We start from the raw sequence: 23,219 nt of genomic DNA on the forward strand, positions 1-23,219 counted from the left end.
CTTGATTTCCCAACTGCTCTTTCTGTGCTTATGCCAAAAAAGGTTTTGTCCATTTACCGCTTCCAGGCTGGATGTTTATTGATGAGATTTTTAATTCTTAACATAAGTTGTTTAATATTCTTATGTAGCCAATGAGGAGTATTACCAATTGTTGATGATTAATGAATCCCAGCCTGCTGGACTCAATGTGTCATCTTACACGGTGGAAGAAGTGGAGGCTATAACCTCAGAATACATCATGAAAAATGCGGTGAGTACGGTGACCCAAGTCTACAGTGTGTATTGAAAACGTTTTCTGGAACTGGAATTCTCAGGCTCACCCTCTTTTTACAAGGTAAGAGTTGGTGGCTAGGCCAGTAAGCTGAAGAAGCTGGCTTTTGCCTTCCAGTGAATGTTGAATAGAAACTCTGAGCCTTTGCAGACTTTGCCCATAGGAGCTTGATCTAAGCTTTTTTGTCAGTTAGGTGTGAAATAAATAATCTAAACTCCTTGGTCCTCTGAATTGTACTTTGTACTTAGGGATGATGGTGTGACATATCTCAACAACTGTGTGATGCAATGCACTGTGAGACATTAACTTTCATTTTAGAGCAACTGCTAAAGTTGGAGAGTAGCTCTTTCCAAATTTCAGTCAAGGTACACCTATGAATTGTTTCAGCTTATCCTTACCAGTAGGGGTTATTTGATGTTTCACCAGTTCTTTGTGTTAATGTGACTGAAAAGTGATGAAAGTGCTGGAATCACTGTTTGTTGTATTCTTTTCTGTAGCATTTGTCTAGTCTTTGCAACTGATCTTTGGCATACTGTGTGACCCAGTGATGCTATCTCTTCTTGTCTAGATAAGAATAGCTATGACAATCAGCATAGTTCTTAGCAGTAAAATGATAGTCTGATTTTTATTTTTTTTTAAAATTTATTCTCCACATTACCACTGTGTTAGGGATCTATTATGAACTCTTCAGTCTTCAAAAAATAATTGCATGTAAACTTATTAGACTACCTTCCCCTATTCCGCTTGCCCCCCGAAGCCTCTGCCTGAATGTATGAAGTTCTGAAATCAATAAAATAATGGCATGGTAGGGGATGTTCTCTAGCTTGAAGTAGGTGGGTTTTGTTGTTATCTATGGGTAGTAAAGGTTGCCCACAAGGTAAAATAAATAGGAAGTCTAGAGTACGACTGAGAACTTCAGCCAACTATCATAAACATCGTTCAGTTGATCTGAAGCATCTGAGTTTGTGAAACCGGTGTTCTGACGACAGCTCTTAAGTTTGTGTATAGTGTTAGTGGATAGAGCACTAAAGGTTATGACGCAGGAAGCTCTTCTGTGTCAAGAAGAAAAGCAATGTGAAATGATACAACTGGAATGGAACTGATACAAGTGGAATGTGTGTATGGTTGTGTGGGACTTTTTTTTTTCCACCTGTCTACTCATTATTTTACCAAGTGGTATAGAGTGCTCTTTTTCATTTTGCAGTGGATGGACAAGCTAACATAAACAGCCTTTCACAAACCAGTTGAATTTCATAACTGTAAAATAAGCCTGTAATAAGCACAAGGAAAACATGCAGTTTTATAGCTGGGAGCTCTTTAATTCTTAATTTGTAAATTCATTCTGCATCATAAAATTTTGGGGCTTGTAACCCAGTAAGATGATACTGTGTTATTATTGCATAGTTCAAAAAGTGTACTGTCTGTCTACTTCTTATGCAGATTAATTTGATTTTATTGCTCCCTAAGCAGATGCGGTTTAATATTATTTCCTTAATTTTTATTTTGAACTTATTAATGCTTTTATATTTTAAATGTTTGTGTAAGAAATACATACTGGGTTGAAGAATGTTTTAAACTGTCTAAATAATTTGAGATTTTTATTTTTAGGATATGTTTGCTGTAGCTGTTTCTTTGATTACTGGGAAAATTTTGTACATCTCCGATCAAGCTGCTTCTATTCTCCGCTGTAAGAGGGGTTATTTTAAAAATGCCAAATTTGTGGAGTTCTTGGCACCTCAGGATGTCAGTGTGTTCTATACTTCTACTACCCCGTACAGATTACCATCATGGAATATTTGCAATAGAGCTGGTGAGTGGTCTCAACAGCACATTTTTCTCTGACCTTTCAGTCATGCAAATACAAATACTTGAACTGATTTTAATATCCTTCCATCCTTTTTCCATCACTTTTTGAGGGTATTACACAGATGCATTATTAGAACATCTCTGAACAATACTAGATGTATAACACACTTCTATGAATCAGCAAGGCTTGTCTGTTCGCTTAAACTCTTCTGAATGTCATTGTTTGTTGGCTCTTGTGCCACTTTCATCCAAACGATGAATGAAAACATAAGTAGGTGTTCATGCTGAGTAGTGGGTTTGCTTTACACTTCACAGAATCACAGAATCTTAGTGGTTGGAAGGGACCTTTGAGATCATCGAGTCCAACCACATTAAAAAAAAAAAAAAAAAAAACAAAAACACACAAACAAACAAAAAAACACAACACAAAACCAAACAAACAACAACACCCCCCCCAAAAAAAAAAAAAAAAAAAAAAGCAGCATCCATCAACTAAACCCCACACACAACACCCCACCACAAACCAACAATCCCGGGCACTAGAGCATGCCCTGAAGAGCCACGTCTACACGTTTCTTAAATACCTCCAGGGATGGTGACTCCACCACCTCCCTGGGCAGGCTGTTCCAGTGCTTGACCACTCTCTCAGTAAAGTAATTCTTCCTAATATCTAATCTAAACCTCCCTTGCCGCAGCTTCATACCATTTCCTCTGGTCCTGTCGTTATTCCCTTGGGAGAAGAGGCCAACCCCCGCCTCTCTACAGTTTCCTTTCAGGTAGTTGTAGAGGGCAATGAGGTCTCCCCTCAGCCTCCTCTTCTCCAAACTAAACATGCCCAGTTCCCTCAGCCTCTCCTCATAGGACTTGTTCTCCAGACCCCTCACCAGCTTGGTGGCTCTCCTCTGGACACGCTCCAGCACTTCAATGTCTTTCCTGTAGTGAGGGGCCCAAAACTGAACACAGTACTCGAGGTGAGGCCTCAAAGTGCCGAGTACAGAGGCACGATGACTTCCCTGCTCCTGCTGGCCACGCTATTCCTGATACAGGCCAGGATGCCGTTGGCCTTCTTGGCTGCCTGGGCACACTGCTGGCTCATGTTAAGCCAGCTGTCCACTAACACTCCCAGGTCCTTTTCTGCCGGGCAGCTTTCCAGCCACTCTTCCCCAAGCCTGTAGCGTTGCTTGGGGTTGTTGTGGCCGAAATGCAGAACCCGGCACTTGGCCTTATTAAACCTCATCCCATTGGCCTTGGCCCATTGGTCCAACCTGTCCAGGTCCCTCTGTAGAGCCTGCCGACCCTCAAGCAGATCAACACTCCCACCTAGCTTGGTGTCATCCGCAAACTTACTGAGGGTGCACTCAATCCCCTTATCTAGATCATCAATGAAGATATTGAACAAGACTGGCCCCAAAACTGAGCCCTGAGGGACACCACTGATGACCGGCCGCCAACCAGATTTTGCTCCATTAATCACAACTCGCTGAGCACGGCTATCCAGCCAGTTTTTTATCCAGCGGAGGGTACACTTGTCTATGCCATGATTCTCCAGTTTCTCCAGGAGAATGCCGTGAGGGACGGTGTCAAAGGCCTTACCAAAGTCCAGGTAGACAACATCCACAGCCTTCCCCTCATCGAGAAAGCGGGTCACACGGTCATAGAAAGAGATCAAGTTGGTCAGGCAGGACTTCCCTCTCATAAACCCATGCTGGCTGGCCCTGATCCCTTGGCTGCCCTGCACGTGCCTTGAGAGCTCACTCAGGATGATCCTCTCCATGATCTTTCCCGGTACCGAGGTCAGGCTGACAGGCCTGTAGTTTGCAGGATCCTCCTTCCGGCCCTTCTTGTAGATGGGCGTCACATTGGCCACCCTCCAGTCATCTGGCACCTCTCCTGTTGACCAGGATTGTTGATAAATAATGGAGAGAGGCTTGGTGAGCTCTCTTGCCAGCTCCCTGAGAACCTTTGGGTGAATGCCATCCGGCCCCATAGACTTATGCGTGTCCAGGTGCATAAGCAAATCATTAACTACTTCCTCATGGATTACAGGGGAGTTGTTCTGTTCTCCATTCTTATCTTCCAGCCCAAGAAGCTGAACTCCCTGGGGGTAGCTGGTCTGACTATTAAAGACAGAGGTAAAGAAGGCATTAAGTATCTCAGCCTTCTCCTCATCCTTGGTTGCAAGGTTTCCCCCCGCATCCAGTAAGGGATGGACATTCTCTGTCACTCTCTTTTTGTTGATGTATTTATAGAAACTTTTTTTGTTGTCCCTTATATTAATGGCCAGGTTGAGTTCTAGCTGGGCTTTTGCCTTCCTGATTTTTTCTCTGTATGACCTAACACAATCTCTGTACTCCTCCCGAGTTGCCTGTCCCCTCTTCCAAAGGTGGTAAACCTTCCTTTTTTCCTTAAGTCCCATCAAGAGCTCTTTGTTCATCCAGGCCGGCCATTTTCCCCGCCCTTTAATTTTGCGCCTCATGGGGACAGCCTGCTCCTGGGCCTTTAGGATTTCCCTCTTGAAGAGCGTCCAGCCTTCCTGGGCTCCTTTGTCTCTCAGGACTACCTCCCACGGGACTCTCCCAACCAGGGTTCTGAACAGGTTAAAGTCTGCCCACCGGAAGTCCAAGATGGAGGTTTTGTTAATCCCCTTCCTTACCTCACTATGAATGGAAAACTTAACCATTTCATGATCACTAAGCCCAAGACTGTCTCCGACCTCCACGTCCCCAACTAGCCCTTCTTTATTTGTGAACAGTAGGTCTAGCAAGGCACCTCCCCTGGTAGGCTTACCTACCATTTGTGTCAGGAAGTTATCCTCCATACACTCGAGGAACCTCCTAGCCTGCCTGCTCTCTGCTGTGTTATATTTCCAGCAGATGTCTGGTAAGTTGAAGTCCCCAACTAGAACAAGGGCTGGCGTTTGCGAGACTGCAGCCAGCCGCTTGTAGAATACCTCATCAGCCTGCTCATCCTGGTTGGGTGGTCTATAGCAGACTCCCAGCACAAAATCACCTTTGTTAGCCTTCCCTTTCACCCTTACCCATAAACACTCCACTTCTTCATCACTGGAGTCTATCTCTATAGAGTCAAACAACTCCCTAATGTACAGAGCCACACACCCCCCCCTCCTTCCTTGCCTATTCCTTCTGAAGAGCTTATAGCCACTTATTGCAGCATTCCAGTCATGACCATCGTCCCACCACGTTTCCGTGATGGCAACTATGTCATAGTTGTCCTGCCGCACCATGGCTTCCAGCTCATCCTGTTTGTTGCCCATGCTACGTGCATTAGCGTAGATGCACTTGACCTGGGCTACTGATTTCACCCCCATCTTTGGCCCTTGACACTCAGGTTCATTACCAGCAGGCCTGGTTTTATCCCCATCCCCCTTAACTTTCGGCTTAAAGCTCTGTCCGTGAGCTTTGTTAACTCTTAGCCTAGTACCCTTTTCCCCTTCTAGGAAAGGGTTTTCCCATTGTTCTCTAGCAGTAATTTCTAAACGTCTATCACCTTTCTCTGATGAAATGTCAGAGTGTGAGTCCTCACTAATGTGGCCTCCTTCAAACCGTGGCATGCTTTCCTCAGGCTTAATCTTGATTCAGTAGTAATCAAATGACCGCAGTTTTTCTTTAAAAATCCTTTTCTTCACATATAAGGAGGATAATATTCTCCCTCCTTCCTTTTAAAATTTGAATACTGGAAACCTTGATTACAGTGCAGAAAAATGTACTTGAGCTACCATCACTGTGCATTCCTCAAGTGTAATCGTATCTCTGTTCTTTTAGCCGTAGAAGAATGATGTTAGGCATGCTAATGGTGAAGGATCAGAGGTCTTGGGGCGCTTGATATTTGTTTGTGGGAGGATTGTTTTACTAGTGTAGCTACAGCTGTTAGAAACTGAGAAATAGCTGCCAACTGTTTTAACCAAACATTTGAAATTCAGTGTCTGCTCTAAATGTTTGAATTCCAATCCATTTTATACTAAATCTATTAAGTAAGTCAGTGTGAGCCATATTTATCTGAAAAAACAATTAGCAATAAATATATACTAAGGAATGCATACATAAAACAGGTTGGAAAGGACCTTCTGAGGTCTGTAGTCCAACCTCTAGCTCAAAACAGGGTCAATGGTGAATTCTGACCATGTGATCCTAATTACTAGTATTACTCAGGCAATATTTTTTTTTCTGAAACATTTTCTGTAGTTTTATTATGTTTATGTATAGCTTTAAATTTCAAAAATGCAGTAGGTGGAACTACGCACACTATCTCATCAGCTGCCATAGAATATAATATGTAAAAGTACTGTGCAGTGAGGCCTTTAAATGACCAGAACTTGCCTTGAAAAATCAGCCTGTGGCCACTCTGGAAAAGGAGGGAAATAGGCTTAAAAGATGAGAGGAAGCTGTCATGAAAAATACTTTTTTGTGAGAGGGTAAGTGGATTTGATGATCTAGCTTTTCTAGGAAAAAGGTAAAATTCTGGGGTTCCAGATAATCAAACGTTTTTGGTCAAAGCTACAAAGTAGAATGGAAAAGCTGATAAGAGTAAACAGGTCAAACTGGAGAACTGTTTGGATATGGTTTTGACAAAAGGCTTAATTAGCAAGCAGCTGTGATTCATATGCCAGCCTCAGAATCTGAGCGGTATTCAGATTTAGTTGCTTATGAAGTACATTGTTTAGCAAATACATGTGGAGACTTCAGGGTATATAAACTTTTTAAAGAATTCAGCCTTTATCACGTAAGGAAAAAATTTTGTTTTACATATCATAATCTCATAGTGATTTGTAACTTGTTATGAAATTTGTTTAATATTTCTAGAGTCTTCCACCCAGGATTGCATGGAGGAGAAATCTTTTTTCTGTCGCATCAGGTAAGACAACAGTATTAAAAAGCTTAGTTTTATATTATGAAACCATGCATTACAAAAATGTGACTTTTATAAGAACCATACGGTATGTAAGTTTCTTACTTTTCCATAATGTGAACATGAGGCGAAACGTATGCATGTCCTCTAGTTGATTAACTCCTAGAAGCTACAGAGAAAACTGCAAAGTGATTTCAGGAAGTTGCATCTTAGAAGTTAATCCGTGTGAATATTGACCTGTGCACCATAAAGAAGCTGATACGGTATCTCCTACTGCTATGGAAAGTCTTCAGTTCATGTTAACTAAACTGTTCTGTTCAGCACCTGCTACAGAGTCTCTTTCATTGTAGAATACGAATGTCTAATCTTAAATTTATCTCAAGCGTCTCGTAGAGAAAGATGCATGAGGGTAACTTGACTTGTCTCCCTCACAGTTACTGGATGACACCTCTCCTTTTGGTTTTCCTTTACTTCCTTCTTTTCCTACCCCCGCTTCCTTTAGTTGCTTTTATTTAGGAAGTGTTGGCAACTTATTCACGTTCATTCTTGTACAATTTGATTTCTTGCTGCTTATTGCCTCTCTGGTAGCATTTCCAAAACCAAAAATTGTGAATCCTACTACTTTATTACTTCTGGAGAAAATAAATACTGATCATTAAGGGACAAATAAAGTAAAAAAAATTAGAGCCAATGCACTGCTCCGGAGCGTTGGGTTGGATCTATTGTTAACAGTACTGCTGGTGTTATTGTAGACTTTTTTTTTTTTGTCCAACTAACATTGGTTCCAAAAGCTTTAGTTTTATAAAGCTGGGCTGTTGTATTAAAAATGAATTCTTTTTTTGGTCACTGTGTAAATGGTTTTTATTTTCATTACTATACTTTGGATTCTTATTAAGTAAATAACTGGTATTATAGGTAAGAATTTCTGAGTCGTCGTTCTATGTAAATTAGTATAAATAATGACTAAAAGAAGGTCTTTATGTTAACTGAGGGAATATAGCAGTCTTCATAAAATACAACTATAAATTCATCCCTCTGAAGGGTATAGTGTCACAGATTAAGATTATTGGATCAACAAAATAGTTTATTATAGAAAGTGGGTATTTTTTTTCAACAAATTTCCATTTAAATCAATTGTGCATCTTTTTATTTCAGGCAGTAGAGAGGACAGTGGTTTTTTTCATTGCAGTTGGTATGCAAAGGATGCTATCAGAATTAGCTTCTCTTATACCAAAAAAAAAAAAAAAAAAAGAGAATTCAGAAAGTTAAGTTCTTGGGTGCTATTTTAGGAGCTATCATGCAGTCCTTGTGTCATGAGGAAATTACAAAAGATACATTAAAACTTTAACATAAGATTAATCTATTGAAGTAATTAACTCTTTTTAATTATTAGTGCGGGAAAGGAGCGTGAAAATGAGATTTGCTATCACCCGTTTCGGATGACTCCTTACCTTATCAAAGTGCAAGATCCGGAAATAGCAGAGGACCAACTTTGCTGTGTGTTGCTTGCGGAAAAAGTACATTCTGGTTATGAAGGTAATCCTTTGAATGCACAAAGACTCATTTGGTTTCCTGAAAGTAAGAACTGTTCTATGTTCTGCTACAGGAATTTCCATGCCGGGTAGCACAACAGAATTTCAGCCTAAGAGAAAGTCAACTATATGAGTTACTGTCAGTGGTCTCAGGTTTTATTAAAGTAAAAGATAGCTGGTTCTGCTCTCTGCCCTTGCTGAGAGGCTGTGAGCTAGCAACCTGCTTTCCTATATGCTCTTAGACTTTTAGACTTTGCTTAGTATTATAGTGTCACTTGAAGTATTTTATGTACGCAAAAAAACCCCACTTGTTAAGCTGCTTTTATTTTTCTCTCAGCACCCAGAATTCCTCCTGACAAAAGAATTTTTACAACTACACACACACCGACCTGTTTGTTCCAGGATGTAGATGAAAGGTAACTTTTCTTTTTCGATCTACTGATGAGCAAATGGTATCTTTACAGGTATTATTAAGATTTGGTTAAGATGTCTGTGCGGGGCTAAAAAATTATGTGACTACTGAAGAGTAGGGAACCCAAGAAAAGTACCTTCCTTAATTTTCACTAAGCATGAAAACACATTACACTGGGGTATTTAAGTGGAAAACTATTTGCCTTCTGCATTTTCCTTTCATCTGGGACAAATCCGGACAGAAATTCAATGAATCAAACCCACAGTCGGGAAAATTCCTGTGCTAAGAATCATTATCTGTAGGAGATTTTTAGGTGGTTTTGGTTTTTTTTAAAGTTTGATCCAATTATGCTGCTGTCACTTTGTGCTGGCCCAGATACAACTAGAGGTCTTTTAAATGCAACACTAGATATTATATACACAATATTCTGTGTTCTCAGTTCAAACTACAGTCTTCATAGTTCTTGCTGTTGTTGTCTGTATACAAAAACTGCTCAAATTCTACTGGCTGAAGACTTCACATTGCTTTGACAGCCATGGAAGCTGATTAGAGTAAGTATTCACATTTCAGAGTAGAACCAAATATACTGCTTGTGATCTTAAGACATACACAGAGACTCAGAGATGAAGATGTAAGCCAGGCTTTCCTTTAGTCCTCCGGACTGCTTTTGCCTGGGACCTTTCAGAGGATGTTTAGGTGATGGAAACACAAGGTCTATGAAAAGAATGGAAGATGCTCCTTCAGAGTTAGGAGTGTACTTGGCTGAGGAGGCGGCGATAATCTCAACAAGCTTTTAAGGACAGGGAAGCGCTATGGAATGTCATAGTGTTTTGAAGACTTGACTTGACAAGAGAATTCACTTGTTCCTGAGTTGAAAACACAGGGTGCCTTTTCTCTTTCTTTCTCTTCCTCTTACCATGTTTTATTTGATATTTTCTTCATGATGGTTTCTGATGTGCTGTATGTGCAATTTTATTTTGTTGGGTTTTTTTTCCTTAGTGAAAATTAAATTGGCTGCAATAGTAGCATCTCGCTTCTGAGATCTCCCCTCCTCTGTTTTTAAACATTGTAAGAATGCTCCAAGCCAACTGCAACTTTGCAGGGTGGGTTTATCTTTCCAAATTGGCTAATGGCACAATGTAAAGCTTCTCTTCCCCTGTGCACCCCTAGCTCATTTATTTCCAGTAGTCATTTAACAGAAATGGCAATACTATTGAATGGAGAGCTTTGCGCTTGTTCTTGGGCGTGGGTGCAGTGACTATGGAAGATTCCTTTTCTATGGCTACTATGGAAGCTTCTTTCCTGTTAGTCTGGTGTTATCACTTAAATACCATTTTTGAACACTCACAGTGAGATTTGATTATATCTTGGACCGATATTAGGATTTTGTTTCATTTATTTGTGTTCTTGCGATATGTTTGGTTGATTTTGCTTTTAATTATTTAACTCCCAAGAGCATCGGCAGCCAGATAAATGTTTACAGAGATATGCATATTCATTTATTACTGTTGAGCTCTACAGAGTTAGGTGTAATGCACAAAACAATAGATTTTTAGAGAAAAAGGAGTCTAATATTTAAAAATATACAACTGAACACCTGCTGTCGAGTGAGAATTATTCATAATGTAATACTGAAACCATTGCCTGACTTGCATAAAACAAAGTTAATTCTGTAATCAGTATGTGTTCATGGGTTAGAAACATGCTTATTTGTCCTAACTCTGCAAGTGGATCTCTGCAGAGAATAAGTAAAGTAAGTATTTTCCTGAAATTAAATGGATTGTTCCTGTATATATTCATCTTTGAAATATATTTGGTACTTGATGTGTATGATGGGTGTAAGGACTTCTATGTAGTTCACAGTGGAGTGATCTAAGTAGATGAGGTTAGAGCAGTTTTCTATTTCACTTGCAATAAGAGTATAAAGAGACATCTTATTCATGTTGTTTTGACACTTTAAATGTCATTCTATAAAACACAAACTAAACTTGCTGCCTCTCCTCATCAGCCGTTTTTATGCCATATGTGCATTTGCATTCATAAAATGAGTTTATTAACTTAAACTCTGAATTATTTTGAGTTATTAACTATGAGGAAGCATAATGATGCTGAGGAACTGCCTCCAGTAGATAGTAGATTAAGTATTCTCAAATACAGCATTATAAGCTTACAGAAATGCTGGTTGGAAGGGACTGTTGGAGTTTTCTGTCCAGCCTTTTGCTTGAGAGGAAACTGTTGCCCAGTTCTAGGTTAGGTCAGCTGTGACCTTGTCTCAATAAATGCCTAAAAACCTTCAAGGACTGAGATTACACAATTGGTAAGGGAAACTGTTCCTGTGTTGCACTACTCGCTTTGTTAAAAAAGTTTTCCTAACATCCAGCATAAGCTTTCTAGACTGCAATCTGGGGCCATTGCCCCTAGTTTTATTGTCTGGCACCATAAAAATGCATAGAGATTTTTTTTTTTTGCATAGAAGTGACCACACTTGCATCTTTCTTTATAACTAGGTTAATAAATAACAGCTTTAAATTTGATCCCTTTTAAGGTAGGTGTTCTGTCGCAGCACAAACAAATGTAGTTTGCCAGGCTTTCATAAAGCAGGTGGCAAAGAATAGAAACAGTGTGAACAAAACCTCGTTTTCTTCTACTTCTTACAACATTATTTGATGATGTCCTAACTGGAGTCATTCAGAGTTGATGGGTATTTTAACAGTTATGCTGCTCAAGGAGTTTATGTGCTTTGAATCTGGCATTATTTTGAAATGTCAGTGTGTCAAAATGATATGATTTGGTATGAGTTTCAGCTTTGTAAAGTTGTTTTAGATCATCCACAAGCTTTTAAGACTCATTATTGAAGCAATTAGTTAAATAATAAGGCATTAGTTGCTATCCTAGTTTTCCCCTGAATATCTCAGCCTCTTTGCGAGAATGGTGTGTTTGATGTTTTGGGGAAGTGATCTAATCCCTGTGAGTTATTGGAAGTGCAATGTTGAGGGCATTTGTCCCATAATGCTTTTGAGTTCCAGCACAACACAGATCCTGAGTCTGTGCTGCCCTGTGGCGAAGTTCTTCGTTAAAGCTATTCAGATACCCGATTATCCTTCTGCTTCTGGGCCTTTGTCAGTGAACAGGGCTAGGGGAAAGGTATACAGCGCTTTGAGTTTACCAGATGATTTGTTGGCATCTGGCAACTTTTCAAACATTACTGAGTTGTATTGACTTAATGTGTTATTTTTTTTCCAAAGCATGATTAGCTTTCAGGGTAAGGTGCAAATTGACACTTGTGAATTCTCACTCTTTCTTCTTAGTATGAATGCTCTAAGTGAGCAATGAACATTATTTCATCACATAAATTAGTCGTTTACATCATCAGAAGTGGTTATTGGTAATGTGCAGGAATTCAGTAACATTACTTTTAATTCTCTATTTTAATTAATAAGCTTGCTTCCCTGCAGCTCCTTTATGAGTTGAACTCTTAACCTGCCTGTGAGAAAGTCCTAGTCAACTACCCTGTTGCTAGTTCAGCTATAGTAATCCTATGATCCTTAGCCTTGGCTTCCAGCCCATAGATTGGGGTACTACTTACCTTCATGAGAGTTTTACAAGATTAAACTTTATTAATGCTCTTTTAAAATTAGGTAAGTGTTTATCCTCTAGAGCTGGGCAGCATAGAAAACACAGAACTGATGTAACAGACTCCTTGATTTGGTCAATAATGTTGTTTTGTCAAGTTACCGCAAAAACCAAACCACTCCACAAACAAAGAGGAACACGGTTGTTCAAAGAGTACTACTGCTCTTAGGTTGGCACTGCTATTTCCTCAAATTTAAACTTAAAATTATTCATTCTCTTTATAGGAAAAAGAGCAAAGAAAACTTAAAATGGAAACATTTTAAAGATTAAATACACATTTTTTTCCACTTGATTTTTATTTTTATTTGTTTTTCTCTTCTCAGAGCAGTACCTCTGTTGGGATACCTACCTCAGGACTTAATAGGAACACCAGTCTTGGTGCACCTTCACCCAAATGACAGACCCTTAATGCTAGCAATTCACAAAAAAAGTATGTAATCTCTTACTGTGGCATAAATATTTTTTTTTCTAAAAGTTAATAATAACAGCTACAAAGACCTCAGCAAGTGGAAATTGTGACTGTGATATTTTTTCTGAAAGTAAATACTGAATCCTTTACTCTACAACTTGATTCTTAATGCAAATAGATGAAAATGAGAGATCACTCAATTTCATGTTTGCTATGAAGCATATGTGCCTGCTGTAAACAAATTAACTGTAAATGAACGTTTTGTACATAAAGAAAATTTTCTTGGGAATGCAATAATAGAAGTTGTCACACTTTAAATGGTAATCTTTATTATTTCATAGAGAAGAAAATAAGAGCTATTCCGGCAATGTTGATTTGTTAAACTTTGAAAATGTAAAGCTGTTTCTTGAGTCATTTTTAGCTTGTGTTCTGAAGGTGATTTTCGTGACATAGTTCAGTAAATTATGAAGATCTCCTTATTCTGGTAGCCCAACATTTCTAAATGTATCAATGTGTCTGGTATTTGTTCCTTCAAATATCATCTCCCTCCTTTGCAATTCATTGTAAAATTGTGACTCATTAAGTAGAGTTGTGCAACTGTTAATCTGAATTCCTTTTTGAATCGTTCATACAGTACTTCAGTATGGAGGACAGCCTTTTGACTACTCCCCAATCAGGTTTTGCACTAGAAATGGGGATTATATAACCATGGACACTAGCTGGTCCAGTTTCATCAATCCTTGGAGTCGAAAAGTTTCATTTATTATTGGAAGACACAAAGTTAGGACGTAAGTCAATAAACTGTTGGGACTTTTAAGATATTTTTTTGAATTTATTTTTATTTTCCCTCCCCTTGGGTTTACATAGTGATCCTTAATTTCAGGGAGGGAAAAAGGTCACACATACTAATTGCTTCCTTTTTAAATTTGGGGTTTGTGATGTAGTAACTGCTTTAAAAAGAAATTTGAAGTTCTTCAAATCCTGCTAATACTGTGAAGAGTTGCTTCAGCAGAGGGAAGCCATGCTCAAAGTGACTAGGGGTATGAATTTTATCAGATTCAAAGGTTGTAGATGCAATTGAATAAGCATCAGGTTCTGCTTACTATATATAGATAGTAAATTAAAGTTGTGGTCTCGCTGTGATTGAAGTACTTGCATTTGTAATGAGCTGTGATTTTTGGCTTATGCAGGGGTCCCTTAAATGAAGACGTCTTTGCCGCTCCCAACTATACAGAGGATCGAATCCTTCATCCCAGTGTTCAGGAAATCACTGAGCAAATATATCGACTATTATTGCAGGTACAGCATGTGCTGTAATGTTACCCTTCTCATTTCCCACTGAAGAAAGGGCATTTATCTTTGTGTGATGTTTTGTTTAGCTGTCAACTAGTGTACTGGAGTTTCTGGCTACAATCCTGGAAATTACTTACACTCAAGATTACCAGACAAGACTTACTGAAGTATGTTAAAGCTCTAGTTGGTATTTTAAAGATTTCATGCAGCTATGGAGTCCTCGCTAAAAAAAAAAACCCACCCACCCGCTAAAATAAATCCTTTTTTCCTCACATAGAATTACTGGTAATGATTTCAGTTTTGTTTAAAGCTGATGTGCTGAGTAGTGTGTGTGTATGTATATATATTTTGTTGTTGTTAACAGCCTGTACACAACAGTGGATCCAGCGGCTATGGAAGTCTCGGTAGCAATGGTTCACATGAGCACTTAATGAGTGTGGCATCCTCCAGTGACAGCACAGGAAATAATAATGAAGATGCTCATAAGGATAAAGCAGTAGGTTTGGGTTTTCTTATTCAAGTATGTGACAAAAAACAAACTAGTAAAAGTGGTTTTTTTTTACTTTTGGCATAACGCTTTCAAATTAAGGATGGAAGAAAGTACAAGGAAAAAGTCATCTTTCTTTTTTGTTTAACATGGAGAAAAACCTTTCTGTCTAGGGGAATAAACTTTTCTGGTGTATGTGAAGTCTCAGTGTACTGAAGCGTAGTTATAGGCATGAAAGTCAGTGTGCGTTTAAACCTGTACAGTGTGTTAACTTATTCTAATGTCTGTTATATGTCTGGGAAAACCAGCCGGGTATTTGGAAACAGTGTTTTTGGGGAGTGGAAAGTCTGTAATTACTCTTTTCCCAAATGAAACTCAGAGGATAAAAATGCAGTAATACCTGCGTTACCAAGTGATAGCTTGACCTTGATCATTTTGTATGTTGTAAAAATACACTATATAATGTCAAATGGAATAAAATAATTTTTTTTCAGCTTAAAATTTAACTTTACTGTAGATTGGGCTATTGCTGCATCTAGTTGATAGTGATATGTAACTTTTTAAATTCCATTGGTTTGAACAAAACAGCAGCATTAAATTTATGCCTATGCTTAACAGAACTTTTCTATAGGCAAAGTAAATCAGACAGACAGTGATGTACTGAATGTTTTTGCAGTCAAAGGAACTGTACCTTTTAACATCTCTAGTCATTTTGGCTTTCCTGTTGTTCTTTCCAAATTTGTCATAGCTCCCTGAGTTGCATTTAATTCAAGAAACCAAAATTTTCCTTTACTTACATGTATTGCTTATAGGCTAATTCTTCCAAATCTTATGCCCGCTTCTGTGATCAAGCACGGCAGACTGCAGCGCTTGCCAAGGTGGTCACTTTCCTGCCTTTCGGTCCTTAAACACTAGTGGCTTAAGCAGATGAAGTCTCTGGATTTTTTTTTTTGTTTAACAGATAACTTAGTACATTTCAGAGATATGCAGAAAAGTAATGTTTAAAGAGACCTTATTTTTGAGGGAAAGAGATACCTATCTTTCCTTCACTATTTCCACAGATAGTGAAGACTGTTATAGTATAGTTCTGTAACATCCTGTCAGTGCTTGCTTAAACTTCTAGCAGGAAAAGTTCTTAGTCTTAGCAGCCATATTTTGTTTACCAAGTGATACTGTTTTGGTTTTTTTCCCCACAAAGTCATCTTTGTAATATATCTTTATATTTTCCTATCTAAGTCATTCAATCATATTAAACAAAAGAGAATCATAGAATCATAGAATTGTCTAGGTTGGAAGGGAGCTAGAGTAGTTGTGTACAGAAAAACCATGCTTTATATTTCTTCTTTCTAATTCCCAAAATTCTGCTGCTGCACAAGAAAATTACATATATTAGGATTTCTTCCGTGATCAGACTAATTGTAAGATAGAGATTCATTGAGGTTAGATTTAGTTTATGGAGGAATCACTGGGCATGATGTTTTAGTCAGAATTTTATAGTAACTCTTTTTAATGACCTGCTTTCAGGAGGTTTGTCAAGATGCCCGTAAGGTCAAAAATAAAGGACAGCGTATTTTCACAGACAAAGCAAAACTGGAATATAAGAGAGAGCCTTTTGCAGGTAAGATATTAGCAAGTTAATCTAAGTATTGCACTGGTGCCTCGTATAATATGACAGTGGGATTTTTTTTCTAGTTTAGTTCTAATCAATCATAAAGACAGCATTTTCATCAATTCAAATTATATTGTGTCCTCTGTTCGCTGTGTTCAGGAAAATATTGTGTTCGGCTATGTCTGAATTGATAATGGTATAACAACAGTTAAGGCATGTCCTAAAGGTGTTGTTTTGAAGCATCTTAATTGTGGCTTGTTTTCATACAAGTCAAACATCATCTTTTCTGTTATGTGGAGGAAAAGGTTTGGATATTTTCTTTCCTGTTTGCATTGTAACCTTAGGAATTTTTAAGTTGATAAATGAAAATCTTACTAATGACATTTAAATTCTGCATCCATTAATAGGTTATTCTTCTAATAATTTGTTATAACTTATGGACACTAGAGTTGTCCTCATACTGAGTGTGTTTCAACTCTAATGTTATTTATTCTCTTACAGCCATAATATATATTCCCTTTGGATCCATATGCATCAACGTAACTAAACTTCACACCTCCAAGAATCCATAAAGACAAGAAAATATTTACACAATGTTCATCTATTAGTGTGCAAACCGCTTACTTGCTTTACAGCAGTTAACTTGTGTCCTGTTAAGAAATATGTATAAATGAGAACTTTTACTGTTGCTTTTAGGGGAATTTGCAAGGATTTAATGCCATAATTACATAATAGCGTATCTCTTTTCACAGAAAAACAAAGTGGTCCTGGTGGGCAGGTGAAAGATGTAGCAGGAAAGGATGCTGCAGGAACAGCTGCTCCTAAAAATGTGACTACTGAAGACTTGGCTTGGAAAGAACAACCTGTATATTCTTATCAACAGATTAGCTGTTTGGACAGTGTCATCAGGTAAGCAACCAGTGTGTAAATTACTCTTGAACTCTAGACTTAAGACTTGCATATCTAATATTGTTAAATCACTGTATTTTAGGTACTTGGAGAGTTGTAATGTGCCTGGTACAGCAAAAAGAAAATGTGAAGCTTCATCAAGCGTTGCATCACTGAATTCTGGAGTTCATGAACAAAAAACAGCTGATAATGGTATACAGCCCTTGGGAGGTATCTCTACATCACAGCTTTTTCTTGATTGGTTTTTGCTAGCTGCCATTTGGATATTATTACTTTGCAGAATAATGACAAGTGTAGTTTAAGCATGACATCACAGCCATTGTCTCAGTGTTGGATGTTTGGAGATCTGAGTTTTATTGTGAAAATCTTCCCTACAATCAAAATACTGAGTGTTTGATTGACTATCTGGATTGTAGATGCGATAAGCTTATTTATACTGTACAGCAGTGTAAATACAGCAGGATTTTGGGTTTGACAACTTGAATCATTATCAAACGTAAAAACTTTGTTTCACAGTTGGGACTTGCAGGAACAACCAGCTGAAGAACCTGGCAGCTCATTAGTTGCTCCAAAAATACGCATATCGCACTTCTATTTCTTCTTTCTGGACATTAAAAGAGAAAAGGAACAGAAGACTGTAAAATGCAGCATTGGACTGCTCTTAGTGTTGTGTAAGGCACAAGAACCCATTTGAAAGGAATGTCCCACCATGAAAATAAAAGATGGGGATTGTTGAGGATAGCTATCTAAAAATTCTGCTGTAGGCAAAGACATTAACTTGATCTGCTAGGATTTAAATGTAGCATTTGATGTGCTCCCTGTCTGGATGGGGAGATAAAGTGAAGAACATAACTGTTTGGTTAGTGCAAGAATTGAGACTGGTAAAGAGCTATACATATATGAGATGCTTAGTGATTCAGCCATGTCATTATAGGAGGCTGAAGGGGAAGTGTTTAGTGGAGTTTCTTAAAAATTGGTCTTGGGAATGATCTTGTTTATATTTCTTTTTGATGAACTTCAGGAAGAAGTTCTAATGCAGCTTTTAGAATCAAATTGGAAGGTATCAGTATACATAGGAACAAAGCATCCTGTAGAAGAAACTGGAAGGCCTTGAGAACTAGAGAGGAAGAAATGGTGGAACTAGCATCATGCAATTAAGAACACAGTTTCTGCTGTCATTTGGAGTCTGTGCAGTTCTACTTGGCAGGAGATGATGTGGATTCACTAGCTTTTTGGTGCACTGATGACTGAGGATGACGAAGCCACCAGTGTACTCTAGTCAGGAAAAAAGCAAACTTTAGGTGTCAAATATGTGTTATGCCAAGTATTCCTATTAGAGAAGGAATGGTTTAATGCTGTTTTAGGAGGCACTGGTATGACCTCTGCTGGATTATTGTGTATAGCTTTCAGGTGAGAGAATCTAAATAGGCGGCTGCTCAGAGCAAAGCTGTTAGGATTGCCAGCTAATGACAGAGATTAGTGTACAACAATATGGGAGCTGGGTAGGACTTAATTTTAGGCTGCAAAAAGACTAGAAACTTTCTTCTAAAACTGTGCCATGAAAGAAAAGCGAAGAAGTGGATACCAGGAAAGAGCAAAAAGTCCTTCATCAAAAAGATTTGGTTTGGCTATATGTGAAAGTAGAGGATTGGATTTGGTTGCTGAGAAGTCGTTGTGTTCCTAAAACGTTCTTGGTGGAATGCATAAAGTTAAATATAAAGTTCATTTTGTGCTTTGTCAAGCACAGTTTAGCCTCTACTGTTTTACAACCCTAGCAACATATAACTTGTATTCGCTATTGTTTATGTTCAGTAAACTACAACTTTATTTCTTGTAATAGGTCCTGCTGTGTTGAAGGCATCTGGTAAATCAAATGGTCCCCCAGTGGTTGGTGCTCACTTGACATCTTTGGCTCTACCTGGCAAGCCTGAAAGTGTTGTCTCTCTCACAAGTCAGTGCAGCTACAGTAGCACCATTGTTCACGTTGGAGACAAAAAAACACAACCTGAATTAGGTATGAGTTTTGCTAATAAACATTCTCTAAAATGGCGAGTGCTAGGAAGTTTAAACTTCAGATGTGAACAGCTAGTACCTGCTTGTGACTTACATTTTCTTACAGCTAAAATATTCCTGTGGATATGGAATAAATAGGGACAGAATTTGTATCTTAAACTTACGTCAAACTTATTACATAATCGTAATAGCTTAATCTACAAAGCCTTTTTTACTTCATCTTCCTTTATTTTTTTCCTCCTATTTCTGCAGAAATGATAGAAGATGGTCCAAGTGGAGCAGAACTCTTAGACGGCCAACTTCTTGCCCCTCCATCTAGCTCTGCGCATATAAATCAAGAAAAGGAGCCATTTAAAAAACTGGGACTTACAAAGGAAGTCCTTGCAGTGCATACGCAAAAGGAGGAACAGAGCTTTTTGAATAAGTTTAAAGAAATCAAGAAATTTAATATTTTTCAGTCCCATTGCAATTACTACTTACAAGATAAACCGAAAGGACGGCCTGGTGAACGTGGTATGGCAATAGTTTTCATGATAAAACTTGTATTTATATAGGAAGTACATCCTGTTGAGAGGGCATTTCCATTTTTAGCTATAGTGTAGGGCCACTGTGAATAGTGACAGTTGCATGCTATTTTTAAAGTCGATAGAAAAACTCTTTCTGGTAAGTCTTGCTTGAAGATTGAGAGTAGAATATAGCTTTCAATTTAATAACTGACATTTTAGAAACTAATGTTTTGATTTTTATCTGTTCATTATAGTATAACTGTCATGCATCTGTTTTCAAGGGACAAAACCCATGCTTTAGCATGTTTGCTTTACTGTATCTATGCTTGTGTTCCCTCGCTTTTCTTTTCCTTCTGTCTTTCCATTTGTCTTTTTTTCAGGTTTGTGGTTTTGTTTTATTTTTAGCCCCTTTCTTTTACATCCAGTTTTTCCTCATTCTGCTATTGTGTAATCAGTGAAGTAATCTGATAATTGTTTGGTTGCGTTTAAGTTAATAATGTTATCAGTGGGATGGAAATGGAACAGACTAGCCGTAATAGTGAGATTTGTTTTATTTATTAGGATTAGGAACTCTGGATTGCATTTTCAGAAGTGCTTGATACTGATCTGACTTTGTTCCCATTTCAGTCCTGACTTAACATGGAACAGAAGTCAGACACCGCGAAGCATTTCTTTTTGCAGATTCTTATCTTTCATTTTTTTATTTAATAGTTATGCAGGTCCTTGATTTAGGAAACCTGTTCTGGAATCCTTTAGTCCCCTTGCATTCTTTACACTTGATAAGCTTTCAGCCTATATAAATGAGCTTTAGACAAAGAGAAAATTTGAGCAGATTTTAGTGCCAGAAGATTCATAGATTCATAGATTCATAGATTGGTCCAGGCCGGAAGGGACCTCCAAAGGTCATCTAGTCCGACCTCCCCGCAGTCAGCAGGGACACCCCCAACTAGACCAGGTTGCCCAGGGCCTCGTCGAGCTTCACCTTGAATATCTCAAGGGAAGGGGCCTCAACCACCTCCCTGGGCAACCTGTTCCAGTGTTCCACCACCCTCATGGTAAAGAATTTTTTCCTAATATCCAATCTAAATCTCCCCTTCTCCAGCTTAAAACCATTGCCCCTCGTCCTGTCGCTGCAGGCCTTTGTAAACAGACCCTCCCCAGCCTTCCTGTAGGCCCCCCTCAGGTACTGGAAGGCCGCTATGAGGTCTCCCCGGAGCCTCCTTTTCTCCAAGCTGAACAACCCCAGCTCCCTCAGTCTGTCCTCATAGGAGAGGTGCTCCAGCCCCCTGATCATTTTGGTGGCCCTCCTCTGGACCCGCTCCATCAGGTCCATGTCCTTTCTATATTGAGGGCTCCAGACCTGCACACAGTACTCCAGGTGAGGTCTCACCAGAGCAGAGTAAAGTGGCAGAATCACCTCTCTGGATCTGCTGGCAACACTTCTTTTGATGCAGCCCAGGATGTGATTGGCCTTTTGGGCTGCGAGAGATATTTTATGGATTTCCTCATGTCTCGAATTGGATGAGCTGACAGCCTTTCCCTTGGGAAGAGTCACTTGGTGCAGACTTCTAAAATAAGTTGCAAAGGTAGCATGCTTTTTTCCCCTCAGGAAATTACTTTCTTTGTGTACTTTATCTCCTTCTGCCTTCCCCCCTCTCTGGGAGCCACTGTTTTGCAGCTTTATGCTGTTTGGGTGACACGTTTGAGCCTGAATTCATCCACTGCTGCTCTCTTTTCTTCTATGGTGTGTCAGGATGGTTTTCGTTGCCCAGTTAGCTCAGCTCTTGTGCTGGAAGTAGAAGTGGGCCTGACCCCTTCCCAAATGCTTCCATTTGAGTTGGCTAAGTCCAGAACTGCAGTTTTGAGCAGCTTCTAGGGATGACAAGGTGAAAGGGATACATCAGATTGCAAGTAAGATCCTTCCTGATGTGTGTGGGGTTTTTTTGTTTGTTTGTTTGGGTTTGTTTTTTTTTTTTGCAGGTGGCCGTGGACAAAGAAATGGCACTTCTGGAATGGAACAACCTTGGAAGAAAAGTGGAAAGAACAGGAAATCAAAGCGCATTAAACCACAGGAGTCTTCAGACAGTACAACTTCTGGAACTAAATTCCCCCATCGGTTCCCTCTTCAAGGTTTAAATACTACTGCTTGGTCACCATCAGACACTTCACAAGCGAGCTATTCAGCAATGTCTTTTCCCACAGTTATGCCTGCATATCCACTTCCTGTTTTTCCTGCAGCTGGGACTGTGCCACCAGCTCCTGAGACTTCACTTTCTGGTTTTAATCAGTTGCCAGACTCTGGAAATACTTGCCCTATCCAACCGTCCCAGTTCCCTGCACCCCTCATGACACCTGTTGTAGCTCTTGTGCTCCCCAACTATGTCTACCCAGAGATGAACAATAACTTACCTCAAACACTTTACCACAGCCAACCCAACTTCCCTGCCCATTCCGCTTTCTCTTCACAGACAGTATTCCCAACACAGCCACCATTTGCTACACCCAGCCCTTTCCCACAACAGGCGTTTTTTCCAACACAGCCATTCCATTATAATCCACCAGCAGAGAGTGAAAGGGTTCCTGTCACAGAGCCACGAAACGAGCCATCCCGTTCCTGCACTCCACAGTCAGTAGGTCCTCAAGACCAGGCTTCACCACCTCTGTTCCAGTCCAGGTGCAGTTCTCCCCTAAATCTTCTACAGCTAGAAGAAACCACAAAAACTGCTGAAAGTGGACCTCCCGTGGGTTTACATGGAACTTTAAGTGAGGAGGGAGCCATAGGCAAAATCATGACAACTGATAACTGTAGTGGAAAGGGATCCCTACCGGTAAGAATGCTGATGGTTTTGGGGTGTTTTTGGTTTTTCTTTTTGAAGTGTTCACATTCTTGAACATATCTGAAGTTGTTAATATGTAGAGATGCCTAAAATGGATTCCCCCCATGCTTCTGTTTTCCTGTCTCTGCTACATCGTTTTCAATCCTCTCCACTCACGGGACCTATTTTTTAATGATAGACAGCAACAGGTCAATAAATGCCAAGGAGATGGACTCACAATTGTAGTTCGTACATTCAAACTTCAGCAGACTGAATAGAACATTAAATCCAGTCATTTAGAATAGTCTTAACCCGTAAAAATTAAACCCACCTTGTTGTTCTTCTGAAGTTACACTAGGGAGCTTGGAAATATATCCTGAAACAGTTCTACTTTTTTGTTTTTAAAAAAGAAAGAGTATGGATAAGCCCATTGGAAAGCCTTTAAATAGATTTAAAATAATATAAGCACTTAATTTTTAGCAAAAAGTTTTGGGCTAGTGAATTTGTGTGGAGGGGGAAGTAACCTATAAGTGGTCTGAAAGAAGCTGTTTTAAAATAAAATCACATCTTTGTTTCAAACAGGCAACCAAAGTAAAGGAAAAATGAATTATTAATTGCAGGCTGTAACTTTATTTTTGTTTTATTTGGTGCACTAAA

The 23,219-nt window shown here is 39.1% G+C and overlaps 1 protein-coding gene across 1 annotated transcript in view; it reads left to right on the top strand.

The window, feature by feature from the left end:
- Positions 1–23,219, top strand: part of PER2 (period circadian regulator 2) — a 42,239-nt gene that overhangs the window by 11,470 nt on the left and 7,550 nt on the right. The window contains exons 6-20 of the mRNA XM_074152984.1: positions 129–250; positions 1,880–2,081; positions 6,898–6,949; positions 8,337–8,479; positions 8,813–8,891; positions 12,844–12,950; positions 13,564–13,717; positions 14,120–14,228; positions 14,587–14,718; positions 16,234–16,327; positions 17,071–17,227; positions 17,310–17,437; positions 19,068–19,241; positions 19,493–19,753; positions 21,727–22,574. Of these exons, the coding sequence (XP_074009085.1) occupies positions 129–250; positions 1,880–2,081; positions 6,898–6,949; positions 8,337–8,479; positions 8,813–8,891; positions 12,844–12,950; positions 13,564–13,717; positions 14,120–14,228; positions 14,587–14,718; positions 16,234–16,327; positions 17,071–17,227; positions 17,310–17,437; positions 19,068–19,241; positions 19,493–19,753; positions 21,727–22,574 (2,762 nt within the window). The remainder of the gene's footprint in view (positions 1–128; positions 251–1,879; positions 2,082–6,897; positions 6,950–8,336; positions 8,480–8,812; positions 8,892–12,843; positions 12,951–13,563; positions 13,718–14,119; positions 14,229–14,586; positions 14,719–16,233; positions 16,328–17,070; positions 17,228–17,309; positions 17,438–19,067; positions 19,242–19,492; positions 19,754–21,726; positions 22,575–23,219) is intronic.

This window comes from Numenius arquata, chromosome 9 (assembly GCF_964106895.1).
Source record: "Numenius arquata chromosome 9, bNumArq3.hap1.1, whole genome shotgun sequence".
NCBI classification, from domain to species: Eukaryota; Metazoa; Chordata; class Aves; order Charadriiformes; family Scolopacidae; genus Numenius; species Numenius arquata.